The 16,012-nt window shown below is 45.3% G+C and overlaps 1 protein-coding gene across 1 annotated transcript in view; it reads left to right on the top strand.

The window, feature by feature from the left end:
* Positions 1–7,716: 7,716 nt before the first annotated feature.
* KIAA0319 (KIAA0319 ortholog) overlaps positions 7,717–16,012 on the top strand; it is a 61,585-nt gene continuing 53,289 nt past the window's right edge. The window contains exons 1-5 of the mRNA XM_073566131.1: positions 7,717–7,908; positions 10,272–10,394; positions 12,380–13,095; positions 13,971–14,163; positions 15,706–15,804. Coding sequence (XP_073422232.1) covers positions 10,331–10,394; positions 12,380–13,095; positions 13,971–14,163; positions 15,706–15,804 — 1,072 coding nt within the window. The 5' untranslated portion in view covers positions 7,717–7,908; positions 10,272–10,330. The remainder of the gene's footprint in view (positions 7,909–10,271; positions 10,395–12,379; positions 13,096–13,970; positions 14,164–15,705; positions 15,805–16,012) is intronic.

The following is a 16,012-nucleotide window of genomic DNA, read 5'->3' as shown; positions in this document are numbered from 1 at the left end:
AGGGAGGATTTTCTCCACCATACAAAAAAAAAAAAAAAAAAAAAAAAAAAGCATAGTATCTGAACATGGAGGAAATCATCACATCATCTTAATCATATATATATATAAAAGATCAGATTTTAAATTCATGCCTGCAGGATATCGTGTTTTTAACTTAAAAATCCACATTGCTTCTTTACACTGCAATTCCTTTTTTCTATCACCTCCCCTCTTGGGGTTTGGGACGGTTTCTATTATATTAACCCTACAAGTACTGACATCTCCTCCATGTACAGAAATAAAATGCTGAGAGGCTCCCGAAGGACTCCTTGTAGTTTTATTACATGAATCATAAAGATGTTCAGAATTCCTTTTGCGAAGAGGACGTGTGGTGTTGCCCACATATTGAATACAGCATGTTTCACATGTTATTAAATAAATAACATATGTGGAACTACAGTTAGCAAACATATTTATGACATATTCATTTTTTGTAACTGTGGATTTAAATGTAGACGTATTATACATGTATTTACATAAACCGCATGATCTTATTCCACAACGATAGCTACCAGAGACAGATAACCAACTTGAATTATTTTCTGATGAAAAACGCAAAGTGTGATCACTGGGGGACAAAATATTCGCAATTGTAGTTCCTTTTTTAGGAATAAAATTGCAGCCTTTATCCAAAGGCAAAGTATCCATTCAAAGCAAAGTAGCCAGGCCGCAAGCCGGCCGCAGTTACCGAAACCCACAGTCCTACAGGGGGTCCATGTCCCATTGGCACTACGGATCCAGCCTTCAGTGACAGATCCCGCAGTCCACATAGGAGTCACCAAAACTGCAGGCACCGTAGAGTCGGCTAACCCGGCCGCAAGACGACAGGACAACGGATTGGTGGCAAAGTGACTTTGACACTACCCGGAAACAGCTGGCGTGCTGGAACCAGGCTGGGCAGGAGGGAGTACCCGTGCCAACAAAACTTCTGAGCAGCAACTGGCGGTGTTGGAGCCCAGGGACAATCATGGTGTAGGCCGAGGCCTACTTGGTGGCAGTATTATATAGGTTGTAGACTACAACAGACTGTCAGCGTGCTCCAATTAGGCAGCTGTCTCCACTCTGTTTCCAGGATTTCACCTGACCACCAACACCGCCAGTTTATGCGTACAGTAGCCGTCTGCCCAATCAACACGTGTTCCTGTGTTACTGGGGTTCTGTAATGTCAGCAGATCCCCTGATGTGTGTCTGGCAATGTCTCCTGCTCTGTCCACATTCCCACCACTACAGAAGTAGTTACAATTTGGAGGCAGCAGCAGTTTGCCCTCCACACAGCAGGGGATCAGCTGAAATTACTGACCCCCACTTTCACATGAACGAGTGTTTTTTTCTGTGTGGACAGCACTTCCGAGCACCAACTGGCGTTGTTGGAGCCCAGGGACAATCATGGTGTAGGCTGAGGCCTACTAGGAGCCAGGTGTAAATCGGAGGTATTTTGACTTTGGAGGGAGCAGGACACTTTGCCATACACACAGCAGGGGATCAGCTGACATTACCGAACCCCACTTACACATGAACAAGTGTTTTTTCTGTGTGGACAGCACTTCTGAGCACCAACTGGCGGTGTCGGAGCCCAGGGAAAATCAGGTAGTAGGCTGAGGCCAACTTGGAGCCAGGTGTAAATCTGAGGTTGTTTGACTGTGGCGGGAGCAGGACACTTTGCCATACACACAGCAGGGGATCAGCTGACGTTGCCAAACCCCACTTACACATGAGCGAGTGTTTTGTCTGTGCGTACAGCACTTCTGAGCACCAACTGGCGGTGTCGGAGCACAGGGAAAATCAGGTAGTAGGCTGAGGCCTACTTGGTGGCAGTTTTAGATTGTTTCTACACTACTACTAACTGTCAACGTACTCCAATTAGGCCTCTGTCTTCACTCTGTTTCGAGTATTTCCTCTGGCTTCCAACCACGCCAGTTGCTGCTCCGAAATGCCGTCTGCACAACCAACACTTGTTCCTGTGTTACTGGGGTTCTGTAACAGCAGCTTCTCCCTAGAGGTGAGTCAGGCAATGTCTCCTGCTCTGTCCACTTTTCCACTACAAGTAGTGGGAATGTAGACAAAGCAGGAGACATTGCCGGACTCACCTCTGGAGATGAGCAGATCTTACAGGACCCAGGTAACACAGGAACAAGTGTTGATTGTGCAGACGGCACTTGAGAGCAGAAACAGGCAGTGTTGTAGGCCGGAGGAAATACTCAAAACAGAGTGGAGACAGAGGGCAAATCAGAGAACATATTAAATCAGAGGTAGTCAGAAGTTGTAGGCAGCAGGAGAGTTTGCCGTACACACAGCAGGGGATCAGCAGACGTTACCGAACCCCACTTACACATGAACGAGTGTTTTTTCTGTGTGGACAGCACTTCTGAGCACCAACTGGCGTTGTCGGAGCCCAGGGAAAATCAGGTAGTAGGCCGAGGCCTACTTGGAGCCAGGTGTAAATCTGAGGTACTTAGAGTTTGGAGGGAGCAGGACACTTTGCCATACACACAGCAGGGGATCAGCTGACGTTACCAAACCCCACTTACACATGAGCGAGTGTTTTGTCTGTGTGGACAGCACTTCTGAGCAACAACGGGCGTTGCTGTAGCCCAGGAAAGAAAGTTCAGGTCATAGAAACATGAACACAACAGGAGACCTGGATCCTGTTGCCAGGCAATTATTTATTCTGGAAGAGGACTGGCAAATTCAGGTGAGATCCAGGCCTTGTTCATTTTCACAAAAGTAAGCCGGTCAACATTATCGGCGGATAGTCGCGTGCGACGGTCTGTTACCACACCACCTGCAGCACTAAAGACACGTTCCGATAATACACTGGCAGCAGGGCAAGCCAGCACCTCCAATGCATACTGGCTAAGCTCTGGCCATGTATCCAGCTTAGAGACCCAAAACTTGAACGGGGAAGAGCCGTCTGGGAGTACACTAACAGGGCAAGACAAGTAGTCTGTCACCATCTGACGGAAACGTTGCCTCCTGCTGACTGGAGCCGTCTGTGATGGTGTAGCCGTTTGTGGCGGTCCCACAAAACTTTTCCACATTTGGGCCATACTGCCCTTGCCTTGTCCTGCGGCACTGCCTCTGCTACCTCTTTGTGCAGAGCTTCCTCCACTGCCTCTACCTACATGGCTGCTTTGAAAAGCACTACCAGCAACACTTGCGGGGGGAATGGAGAACATGATGGCCTGCACAAGTGTTTCTTGGTACTCCCGCATTTTACGCTCCCGGTTCAACTGTGGTATGAGGCTTTGTAAGTTGTCCCGGTAGCGAGGATCTAGGAGGGTGTACACCCAATAATCAGCCATGTGGAGAATGTTGGCGATGCGGCGGTCATTTAACAAGCACTGCAGCATGAAATCAACCATGTGCTGCAGACTGCCAACTGGACCGGAAACGCTGTCCCCAGCTTGAGGCAGCATCTCAGCCTGCTCAGCATCACCCCACCCTCGCTGTACACACTGACTACTAGAGCCTTGTGTACCTCCCTCCTTTGGAGAGATGTGCTCCTCCTCCTCCATTGACTCCTCGTCATCCTCCTCACTAAGTGTCCCCTGCCTGGGCCTTTGTGTGGAAGCACGTTGCGCAGACTTGCCAGAAGCACATGGCTTTTCTGACTCCTCATCCTCGACCTCTTCAAAAACCTCCTCACTTAGTGCTTATAAGGTTTTGTGAAGCAGACAGATAAGGGGGACAGTTATGCTGACTAGTGCATCATCTGCACTGACCATCCGCGTGGAGTCATCGAAGGCACGCAAAACTTGGCAGATGTCCCTCATAGTGGCCCACTCAGTGGTGGTGAAGTGTGTCCGGCGCACAGTGCGATTTGTTTGCGCCTGATGCAGCTGGTACTCCATTACTGCTGCCTGCTGCTCACACAACCGCTCCAACATATGTAACGTTGAATTCCACCTGGTGGGGAGGTCACATATGATGCGATGTTCTGGCAGGCGGAATCGGCGTTGCAGAGATGCAATGTGCAATCTTGCCATGCTGGAACGCCGCAAGTGAGCACACTCTAGCCGAACCTTGTGCAGCAGTGCATCAAGATCCGGATAGTCCCTCAGAAAGCTCTGCACGACCAAATTGAGCACGTGTGCCAGACATGGTATGTGAGTGAGGTTGCCTAGGCCCAGAGCTGCAACTAGATTTCGGCCATTGACACTCACTACCAAACCTGGCTGGAGATTCACTGGCACAAACCACACATCGCTCTCCTGCTTGATGGCATTCCAGAGCTCCTGTGCTGTGTGGCTCCGATTCCCCAAATAAATTAATTTAAGGATGGCCTGTTGACGTTTGGCCACACCTGCGCTCATATCTGGCCTAACAGGCTCATGCAGTGCTGATTCCGAGGAACTACAGTAGGAGGAGGACTCAATATGTACAGACTGCATTCCTGCAATCCTTGGAGTTGGCAGAATACGTACAGAGCCACTCTCCAGATCTGTACCCGGCTCCACAACATTGACCCATTGGGCAGTGAGGGAAAGGTATCGTCCCTGTCCATGGCTACTGGTCCACGCATCGGTGGTCAGGTGGACCTTGCTACTGACGGCGTTTAGTAGCGCATTTTTAATTTTTCCCTCCACATGCTTTTGCAGGGCAGGGACGGCTTGCCTGCTGAAATAAAAGCGGCTGGGCACATTGTATTGTGGAACTGCCAATGACGTCAAGTTCCGGAAGGTGTCAGTCTCCACCAGCCTGAATGACAGCATCTCAAGGGCCAGTAGTTTGGCAATGCCGGCATTCAGAGCCAGTGCTCGGGGATGGTTTGCCGAGTATGGCCGCTTTTTCTCCCATGCCTGTGCTACCGATTGCTGGTGAGTGGCCTGGGAGTGTGCTGATGACCGAGAACGTGGTTCAGTGGGTGGAATTTCACTGGGTCTCTGGACAACAGTGGCAGAGGTTCTTCCATGGCGTTCCAGTGAGGAAGCCGAACCAGCTGTGTGTGAGCTGGAGGAAGAGGCCCCAACACGAGCTGAAGAGGTGGTAGGTGCTGCTGAAGGTTGGCCTACATCTTCAGTGTGTCTGTGTAACTCCGCCTCGTGCTTGGTACGCACATGTTTCCACATATTTGTGGTATTGAGGTTGCTCACATTTTTCCCTCGTTTAACCTTCTGATGACACAGCTTGCATTTGACAAAGCAAATGTCATCTGCAACTGTGTCAAAAAAAGACCACGCACTGCAAGTCCTGGGAGCGCCCGTTTTGTGTTTTGGAAGAGGATTGCTCCTCACGGGTGCCAAAGTGGAGGCTACAGGCAACCAAGTCTGCCCCCGCCCTCTCCCTCCTCTTTTGGCCGTTCGGGGAATCTCTTCCTCAGAGCTGCTCCCACCACCTTCCTGTGGCTGACGCCATGATGGGTCAAGGACCTCATCATCTCCACTCCCCTTTTCAAGCACCGGCTGGCCCTGGGTTGTCTCGCCAGCACCGTACGCACCAGAAATTGGCAACTGAGTCTCATCATCATCAGATGAGTACTGAGGTGTGCTGACAATAGGCACTGGTCCACCCGCCTCTTCAGATTCAGAGGGACAAAGCAGTTGCGCATCACTGCATACTCCCTCTTCTTCACGCTCTAGAATGCTGCTTGGCTGGCCACCTCTTTCCAAGCCAACAGATTCTGAGAACAGAAGTAAAGATTGAGATGGCTCCTGTCCAGGGCTCTCAGACTGCCTTGGCAATTTGGCAGTTGGTGAAGAGACAGATGGTTGCTCTTCAGTGCTCTGGCCCTGAGAGGATGCGGAAGTCATTGAAGTGGATGCGTTAGCTGCCATCCATCCGACAACGGCTTCAATTTGTTCGTCACGCAGCAGTGGGGTACGGCGAGGTCCTACAAAGCTGCGCATGAAAGACTGTTGCCTGGTAAAAGTGGGGGATGCCGGGTCACTGGTGGCCGCAGCAGACACCGAATCCCCACATCCTCTCCCTGCTGAATCCCCCCGTCCTCTCCCTGCTGAAACTCCACGGCCACGACCACGTGCCTTACTCCCTGCCTTTTTCATCTTGGTAGACTGATAAAGATAGGCAGAAAAGTAAAAAAGGGGGGGCTTAGTGTTCTTATTCCTGAACACCTGCTAACCAGTATAAGAAACACTAATTTTGCTAAGAGTGTGTGTACTACACTTTAATATGATCTAATGTGGCCTACACAACTCTAAAGTGGAGTGTTTGGTGAACTTTATTTCCTTTTTTTTTGGGGGGGGGAAAAATAAAAGGATGTGACCAAAGTTTGAAAGCTATAGTATCACAAACTTTTTGGAGCGATTACAATGCAGGAAGCTAACCTACAATGCAATTGATGAGGCTCCAAAAAATAGGGTGATACTAGTCTGGCTGGCCCTGAAGGGCACAAGCCAGCAAAAAGGCTCCTCTATCTAATCCTATATAGTGTTTGCAACCAACCAATGACAATGGATGCGGATGGAAGCACACTAATATAGGAGCAAAAATCTGGACAAATTAGCTGCAAAAAAAGGACTATGTATGAGGCAGTGACACACGCTGAGCGGACTACAACCAGCGGTGGCTGTAGAACACACTGCAAAGTGAGCTGCACTCACACACAGAGAGACCTATCAGACAGCCAAAAACAGTGCAGAGAAATGGGCTATAGCACTGAAAGGCTGCTGAAAGGCTCCACTGTCCACTCCTTTAGTGTTTGCAACCAACGTATATGGATACGTATGGAAGCACACTATACAGGAGAAAAAAAAAGCAGCAATAAAAGAAAAATGTGTATGAGGCAGGACACACTACACAGCGTGGGTCTGCACTCACACAGCCCTTGCAGACAGCTATTAAAACAGCGCTGCTGGGCTAAAAAAATGCTACAGTGGTGGATTATGTAGCCTGGGTAGAGCAATAGATATGTTTGATGATCGCTATTTCTAACTGTCCCTCACAGTCTTCAACAGCAGCCTGTCCCTAACTGAATTCACAGCAGAGTGAACCCGAAATGGCGGCTGCTGCGGTTTTTATAGTGCATCATGACATCATTTCAGCAGCCAATCACAGCCATGCCAGTAGTTAACATGCCTACATGCCTAACAGGATGTGCCCACACTTCTGAGGATCCCCATTGGCTGAATCAAATCGAGCGGGCTCCTAGCATTATGGGAACTTCCGATTCCGGTATTCGATATGAAAAAAGTATCGGAACTAAGTATCGGAATTCCGATACAGCTAATATCGGCCGATACCTGATACTTGCGGTATCGGAATGCTCAAACACTAGTCACTATTAGTCCAGGGTCCTGATTGCATGGTGTCATCTACGTGGACGGCACAGGTACATAGGTCAAATGTATCCCATATCTGTGGATAATCTATAATTCTAACCGCCTACACGGGAGGGAGGAGCAGAAGCTGCACACCATTTTTGGCATTACTTTTGTTATGGAGCAAAAATGATCAGTTGTAACAATGAACCATGGGCATCTAGGTTGCCTCCTGAGAGAAGATGAAGGGAAGCTGTCCAGATTTGCAGCACATTATCTAACCACAGGATCCCACTGACATAGGCATTGATACTTGGAATTCTCTATATATTGATAGCTGTACTAATAAAGGGAATTGGAAGTGATTGCACATGGGGTGATCATTCCTTTCTCTTCTTTATGATTATAGCACAAGCATCAGCTCTCCTTGTCTGATCCACAGAGCATTGCCTGTAGCAGCCCCACCTCCACCCCCTTCAGCAGCAGCAGCTCCACCACCACCACTCCCCTTACCTCCAGCCCATCTGTGAACAAGAGACAAGAGATAGAGAGGAAGACATCAGGCAGCACAAGATATAGAGCCTCTGACAAGCAACAGCCTGAACCCTGGGTATCACACAAGCATCAGCCAGCATCTCAGCACCATTGTCAGGTAGGAGACAAAGGACTGTGCATCTAGGGCTGCAAATCCTGGTCTGTCTAGCTAATCATAAACCACTGCCTGCTCTCATCCTCCTAGTATGGGCCAGAAACTGCAAGCTCATGCTGTGAGCGCTGTCATCTACCACATGGGAGTTGTTTTACCTTTGGAAACCATTGCAAAACATTACACCATCAGCGACGCTTCATAATGGTGTATGATCCATTATTGTCAGCTGTAAAGACACCGATCGCCCCATCCCAATGAGTCAAGTCTTTCTATTAAAGGAGTAGACCTTTCATTACATTTTAATATAATATGAACCCTTCTATTCAGCTGTACACCTTGTGATGTTATTCTATGCCTCGATGCAGGGAAAACGGGATATACGAAAGATATGGCTGCATTTACCATATTCACCATAGGTGGGGACGTGACTGCTTGTTTTAAGAATGTAGAGGCCAATAAGGAATATCCTTCTGTGCTAGCTTAACTTACTAATATTTATTTTACAATAGTCATGATACAAGGACCGTTTGATAAATATGGTATATTGGAAGTTCAATATGGGATGGGCCTGACACAATGCGATGTTCACTCCTCTTATCAGTCCATGTAAAGGGCATCACCTCCTAGAGAAATAATAATCCATCATTGTAAATTCATGCATGCTTATGTGAAGTTGGAAAAATTCTATTCAGCCGTATCTGTTTCTGGGAAAGATGCTTATACGACAATTAGGCTCCCATAGCAGATCCCGGTTGGGCTATCACAAAGCTTTCCCATAGTCCTGAGAAACGGATCATTTCCATACTCATGCCAAGGTTTACGACAATTTTTATTACTGTATATATTGGCAGATTTTGAATTCAGCATTCTGGGAAAATATAGGTAATGGTACCTGAGATGTAATGATCAACATACAGATTGTTACCCTGCTTTCCCCCAAAAAAGAGGTGTGGAGTATTGTATAAACATCTACAGAGTAAGATGGAAGTAGAAAGGTATAGGTGATTTATTTTATGCTGACATTCACTGAATAAAGACACTTGTTAATGCAACGCCTAACATTGAGGAGACATACACTTTTATACTTTTTTGGCTTTTGAGTTTTTAAAGGGTTTATCCAGGACTAAATAATTTTTTTTACTATAAGCCAAAAAACTGTCAGGCAGGTAGCTGCTATCGATCTGGCACCGTCTCAGAGCGGTCACTGACCTCTCCTGCCGGGATCAGTTGCTCCACATAAGCAGAGCAGCTCTTCTTCTTCCTGTCATCTCTGCCCATTCAGCCCAGCGCAGTCTTCTGCCAGCACAGAGCAGTCACTGACCACATCTGCTGGCGATTCTGCAGCTTCCTCTGATGTCACATCGACAGAGCAGTGGCTGCACTTCCACTCTTCTCTGTCGATGGGGCGTGAGTACTGACGCCATGGTGATTGACAGCTGGCTTCCTGCAGTTGTGCAGCAGGGAGCCAGCTGTCAGTCAGCATGATATTGGCAATAATGCCCTGTCAACAGAGCAGAGAAGAAGAGAAGCCACAGCACTGTCGACATGATGTCAATGCAAGCCGCAGAATCGCCAGCAGGCGCAATCAGTGACCGCTCTGTGTTGGCAGAGATCGGTGGAGAACAGAACAGGCAGGTAATTAGCAACTTATTTCCTGTTAGTTCTTAGGCCCACAGTAAAACATCAATATAGTCCTGGATAAATCCTTTAAGTGAGATATTCTGAAATACTATTATTGAGATTAATTAATAATTACTTATTATTCCAGAGAGGGAACAAACATTTTATCTTCATATGCATTAGAACAAACATCGAACTGGAGTTTCTCCATCTACAAGACAATGTTTAATGGCTTTGTAATATATCATTGCATACACGTGTAATATATAAGGATGAATAGGTTATTTGTAAGATTATGCAAATCTAGAATTCAGTGGCCATGGCCAGAGATTGGCTTCAACCAGAGAATCGTCGGTTTTTAGGTTTTTCGATAAGGAGCAGCTGGCAGACATTGAAACAGAAAATGTCAGCTTTAAAGGGATTGTTCAGGATTAGAAGAACATATCTGCTTTCATTCAAAAATAGCGCCACCCCTGTTCATACGCTGTATCATTGGAGGTCAGCTGTATTGAAGTTAATGGGGCTGAGTGGCAGTTCCACATACACAATGTGCTTAATAACATTTTTATTGTTCTTGAAGACAGCAAGGATATTTTCATTGTAGTTGTGCAATTTCTCTTTTTGTCATAATTATATATACTAATATTGATACATATTACCATACACTGCATGTGTCACTTGGCCATCACTTCTGCAATATAATAATAATCATAGCGTTGGCGCAATCTTTTTTTTCTTTCTTCCAGGCATAACATGTGAATATGATTTTTACACAGAAGAAGGTGTTTGCCTATAGCACACAGTAATGGCACCTAACATCTTGACCCTGTGTGCATATTCTCTTTTTATCTGGCTGTGCACAATAGCGGGTAAGTTATATTATCCTACTGAAGCCTAGTTACTGTGATAATACTCGTTACATTTACTCCTGCTCTCTATGAGGATTAATATTTGATGCTGACATTTGGAAAAAGCTCTCTATACACTAGATCAGACCTGGGCAAAGTGCGGCTCGCCGGCCACATCTGGCCGTCTGGCAATACCAGTACCAGACCGAGACAGGTGAAGCCCTGAAAAGAGTGGCCCATGGGCTGCACCATGCCTTCTGCCGCCCTTCCACTTATACCTTATATAGGGGGCTATGTGAGGGCTCATACTGTTTTTAGGGGCTGTGGTGACTCACACTGTATAAAGGGACTGTGTGGGGGCTCATACTGTATATAGGCGGCTGTGTGTGGATTCATACTGTATATAGGGGTTGTATGGGGGCGTATACTGTATATAAGGGCTATGTGGGGGCTCATACTGCATGTAGGGAACTGTTTTGGGCTCATACTGTTTATAGGAGATTTGTGTGGACTCCTACTGTATTAAAGGGGGCTGTGTGGGGGCTCATACTGTATATAGGGGACTGTGTGTTGACTCAGAGTATATAGATGGGTATCAACATATTAATACAGTTAATTTAAAATAATAATTATAATTAACATGTTAATAGTAATATAAAGCAGAATTAATTTCAGTCTATAGGTTTGGCCCTCCCAACAGTCACTGTCTCCCATGTGGCCCTTTTGGAAAAGTAATTGCCGACCCCTGCACTATATGATCGAGTCAACCACAATGCTTACAAACTGTGCTTTCACCAGACTTATAAAGAATACATATGCTTGCAAATTGTAAGTTGTCCCATCAGGGTCCCATTTCTATGAGAGAGTAGTTTGAGAACATCTGCACCCCTAAAGGGATCTATAAGATTACCAAAGAAGTGGTTTCCTTTCTGATATTGCAAGATAGCCCCACTAACTTCAACAGGGCTGAGCTGGATCCGTTTTTAACATTGAATCCTATGCAAAACTCACTAGCTAAATATCCATCCATTTTCCTTTCATTTGAAAAGGATCCATCTGTTGTTTGATTACTGGATCAGTTTCAAAAGGAAGACAACATAAAAAAAAAATCAATGAATGAAAATCAATGATAAAGAAAACAGATCCAGTTGCAATATTTTTTTTTTTAGCTGGACCAAATTTTGTCTGCACAACTTTTTTGTCAACGGATTTCTGCTGGATCCGTTCTAAAGGCCCCGTCACACTTAGCGATGCACCAGCGATCCCGACAACGATATGACCCGGTCAGGATCGCTGGTGCATCGCTAAGTGTTCTCTAGTGAGCTGCCAAACAGGCAGATCTCACTAGCGATGTAGCGACGCAGCAACGGTCGTTACTTACCTGTCAGACGCGGCGATGAAGACGTCCTCCCGCCCGCGTCCACGCGTCGCTCGTCGGCGCCAGCAGGAAGCCAAGCAGGAAGCAGCCGACGAGAAACGGCCCAGGACGTTCTCGCGCGATCAGCGATAACCAGCGGGGGAGCCGGTCGGAGGTAAGTATCACACATGGCGATATCACTAGCACAAAATCGGTGACACTTTAGCGATATCGCTAGCAATCTCGCATAGTGTGACGGGGCCTTTACTGAAGATTGCTGGACATGTGAACATAGCCTTAGTAAACTGAAGATTTGACATTGCTCTTTATCATTCCATATCAGAAGGCATCACGTCCCACAGATTCTCATTGTCTACCGTTATCACTATAATTAGATAATAGGCAGGGATAAATTTAATTACAAGCTATCAAATAAAACAGAAATCTAGCTCGCTTGATCAGGAAAGAAGAGACCATTTAGTAATGAAAGACAAAAAACAGCCTATCCATATTAAATATCTACGTAAATTCACATGGAAAAAGTCAGAAAAGCTTATTTTTTAAATTCTGTATTTCAATGAAAGCCTGTTTTTGGTTGTCATATATAACTTGTCCGAGATATCAATTGTGTTAATTATCATATTTCCAGGGCATCTTTGTGACCAATGCAGAGAAGGAGATGTGCTCACTAATGCCGCTATATCACCTAATCTACAAAAGACGCACTTGAAGAGAGTGCCGAACGCCAGAACTATGGCTGACTGCATTATGGCTTGTTGTAACCATTCCGGTTGTGACCTATCTTGGATGTTGGGCAGGCAGTGCTATATTGTGAACTGTCAACATAAAGAGAGTTGTGAACCCCAAAAAGAAGACCGTATTCAGTCTTTCTTAACTTTCGTCCTGAGACCTTCGCAAAGATTTATTCCATTTGCACTCTACGATAACATTCCAACCAATCGAGAATATTCATTGACCGATCAAGATGACCAAGAGGAGGATATGACAAATTTTAAAGATCTTTCTTCGCTAATTAAGAACCCAAGACTTGAAGATCTGACCGATTATGGAGATGACTACAGTAGCCCGCAATTAGATTTGCTTCACCTGAATGCTAAAGAAGGGGTTAAAATAAGACCTGACTTGGACTATATAAATTGGATTTTGCCTGAACTCAATAAGAACATCACTTCTATAGAAATTGGCAGACGTGGTGACGATGCAATAGAGCCTCTCCGAGAAGAGTCATTGACTAAAGGGAATGTGAACCATTTATCTGACACATCACCAGGGAAATCAAGTTCAACTACAACTGAAATGGTTTTGACAAGACCAATGGAAACAACTGCAACATTTGTAGAAGAGGTTTGTACTCTTATTTCTGCCATTTTTGACTGTGTAGCAAGAGTCAGGGCTTGCTCACACAAGCATTGATTCTCTTATGTGAAAGCATTGGATTGATTACGTAAATGACTCTTGGTCTTGGATCAAACTCTAATCAGAGTTTGAACCGAGTGTCAATTTAGTGTGATTCGATTTTCTCAGATGAGTCATATTACAGCTGAGGAAAAGAAGGAGAATAGAATTTCTCCATCTTCTCCATTGTGTGAGTTCGCCAAGATTGGAATGTACTCGTTTGTCATCTCAGTGCAACACAATGTTTTCCACGCACCCATAGACTTAAATGGGTGTGCAATCCGTGATCTTTTCTTCATGTCGCATTGGCATGGGAAAAAAACACTGCTGAGCACTGACCCTATGGTATAACATTTGTTCGAATGCTATCCAATAAAACATTAGATCCACATTGCTGGAGTGCGAGGTTCCTGATTCATCAAGAGGCACACTTCCTAATGAATCGGGAGCATCTGACTAGTAGCATGTGGCTCTGTGTGCACTTCACCACAAGTCTTATTCCAGTCCAGTGAATGCTGACGCTCATAATGAATTTGACAACTGGCCGTCACCATGCCCTCAACCTGTATCAGCGCTACCTACTATGTCTGAGCTGGGTGAAAATGGTGTGGCAATGCCATAAATAGCAAAATGTTAGCGCCGCTTCATGCTGCGCCAAAACTTTGGGACGTTTCAAAGCTTTTTACTTCAGAATTATGGCATAAAAGCTTTGATGAATAGGGCTGTATAGTATATCCTATAAAAATGATATATAATATCAGTACTATAATAATATAAAGCAAAATCAATTTTTTTACTAAGACTTTTTGTTATCATGTATGCAGCTTCCAACCTTTCTACCTAATTCCACTTTGGAGAAACTCAGCTCATCTGATGTTCTTGAAAAAGTTGAACAGTTACCAACTCCCCAGACTGTTCTAGATCCTCAGGAGTACACGGAGCACATGAATATCACTGTGCCAACCGGTCCCTCTATCATAAATCATGTGGTGCCAACCTCCTTGTCAACCAATCCAGGTAAATCGAAGTTTATTTGTGGCATACAGTGCCTCCAAACCGGAGGCAAACATCCAAATAAAACGACAAAGAAATTAAAATGATCAGATGATCTTCTTGTGAAGCCCTCTCTGAACAGGGTGCTAAAGAATGAAATACGAAATCAGTTTCAATAGATTTATCACATCACAATACACAACACAGACTTTTTAATACAATCATCCTAAGGCTATGGTCACATGGTGAGTTTATTTTTCAGCATTTTTATGCAACTAAGAAGCTGATTTTTACTCTCATGCACATGATTGTTTTAGTTTTCCTGACTGAATTTGAGAATTTGTACTATAGACAAATCATGTATATATCCTTCACCAAAAGACAAAAAAGGTTTTGGTACCGTCTTAGCCAGTTGAAAAAAGACTGATTGTTCTCAGTGGGGAAACACAATAATAATCTTGTAGTTATGATGCCTTTTCATGGCTGACAAAAATAAAATAAGTGATGTTACAAAGCAAGCTTTCCAGACTACTTAGGTGTGTTCATAGTCATGGTGTAACCAGTGTATAGCCATGCTTGATGAAGAGACCTCAGTAGTCTGGAAAGCTTGCTTTGTAAAACCACTTATTTTATTTTTGTTAGCCATTAACCCCTTCACGACCAATGATATATGTTTATTTCATCAGCCATATCCTTGCATTTGATGGGGGCTCCAGTGCTGAGCCCTCATTTTTTAACGAGCCGTCAAGTGCCTCTAACAGTTGTTAATTAGTTAAATGCCGCTGTCAATCAATGACAGCGGCATTTAACTTTCACCGGCTGGAAACGTGTCACAAGATCGCGGGGCACCGATGGGTTGTCATGATAGCCAGGGGTCTGCAGAAGGCGCCCATGCCTGTCATGATGATACTCCTATGAACTTCATAGGAGATCATGCTTTTTTGCTATATATAGTGCTGATGCCCTGCTATGTGTAGCACAAGCGATCAACCGTTGACGGCTATCTCTCCTGACTGCTCAGCCAACAGCTCCTGTGTTCTCTATGAGAGAGCTGCTGGCAGTCGATTATCTCACCAAGAACAAAAGGATCAGCTGTCCAAAATCGGACATGCTGGATCCTTCTCTCCCCTGACCTCAACTGTTGGGGGAGAGATGCGAGGCCTCCATACACAAAAGACTGCCAGCTGATCTGTCCGATATTGGCGGATTTGGATGACATTAGTCTAATGTGTATGGAGACCTTTAGGCCTGATGCACTATGCAGAGAGACAGAATGGTGGAACATGGACAGCTCCTTGCTACAGTCAGGCAGGGCTCTGCACACCTCCATGTGCTGCTATGTTGGGTGCTGTATATATTGCACTTTGCATCTTATTGTTCGACTTTATGTTGAGGCGAATTCAGATCCAGTAAAGGCCCCCTTGGACTAGCATAGGAACCCTATTTCGACTTTTGTAGAAGAGTCAATATTCAGCCATGTGCATGAGGCCTTTTCAAAAATGTTTGTTGAATTTTGTGCTTTTAAATAATGGTTGGAATTTATTATACGTGGTATTTTTCTTGCAGTAACTGAGCTCACAGTGACCACTGCAGGCAACATTGAGGTGACTTTACCAACTCATGAAGTTCAGCTTAATGTCTTTGTGAGCCCGGAGGCCCCAGCAGGTGACTCATGTACCTTATAACCATACTATGCACAATATGGACACATGCAACATGATAATGCACACCAATGTATTATACATACGCCTGCCTTGTGCCTGACAGAAGGTGAATTCATATTATGCATATGTTATAAAGGGAATCTGTCACCCTGTTTTTGCTACCCCATCTGAGAGCAACAAGATGTAGGTAGGGACAGAGACCCTGATTC

This window comes from Dendrobates tinctorius, unplaced genomic scaffold (assembly GCF_039654945.1).
Source record: "Dendrobates tinctorius isolate UK_male_01 unplaced genomic scaffold, ASM3965494v1 ptg000004l, whole genome shotgun sequence".
Taxonomy (NCBI): domain Eukaryota; kingdom Metazoa; phylum Chordata; class Amphibia; order Anura; family Dendrobatidae; genus Dendrobates; species Dendrobates tinctorius.
The sequence above is the reverse complement of the archived record's forward strand: the minus strand, read 5'-3'. Positions and strand labels throughout refer to the sequence as shown.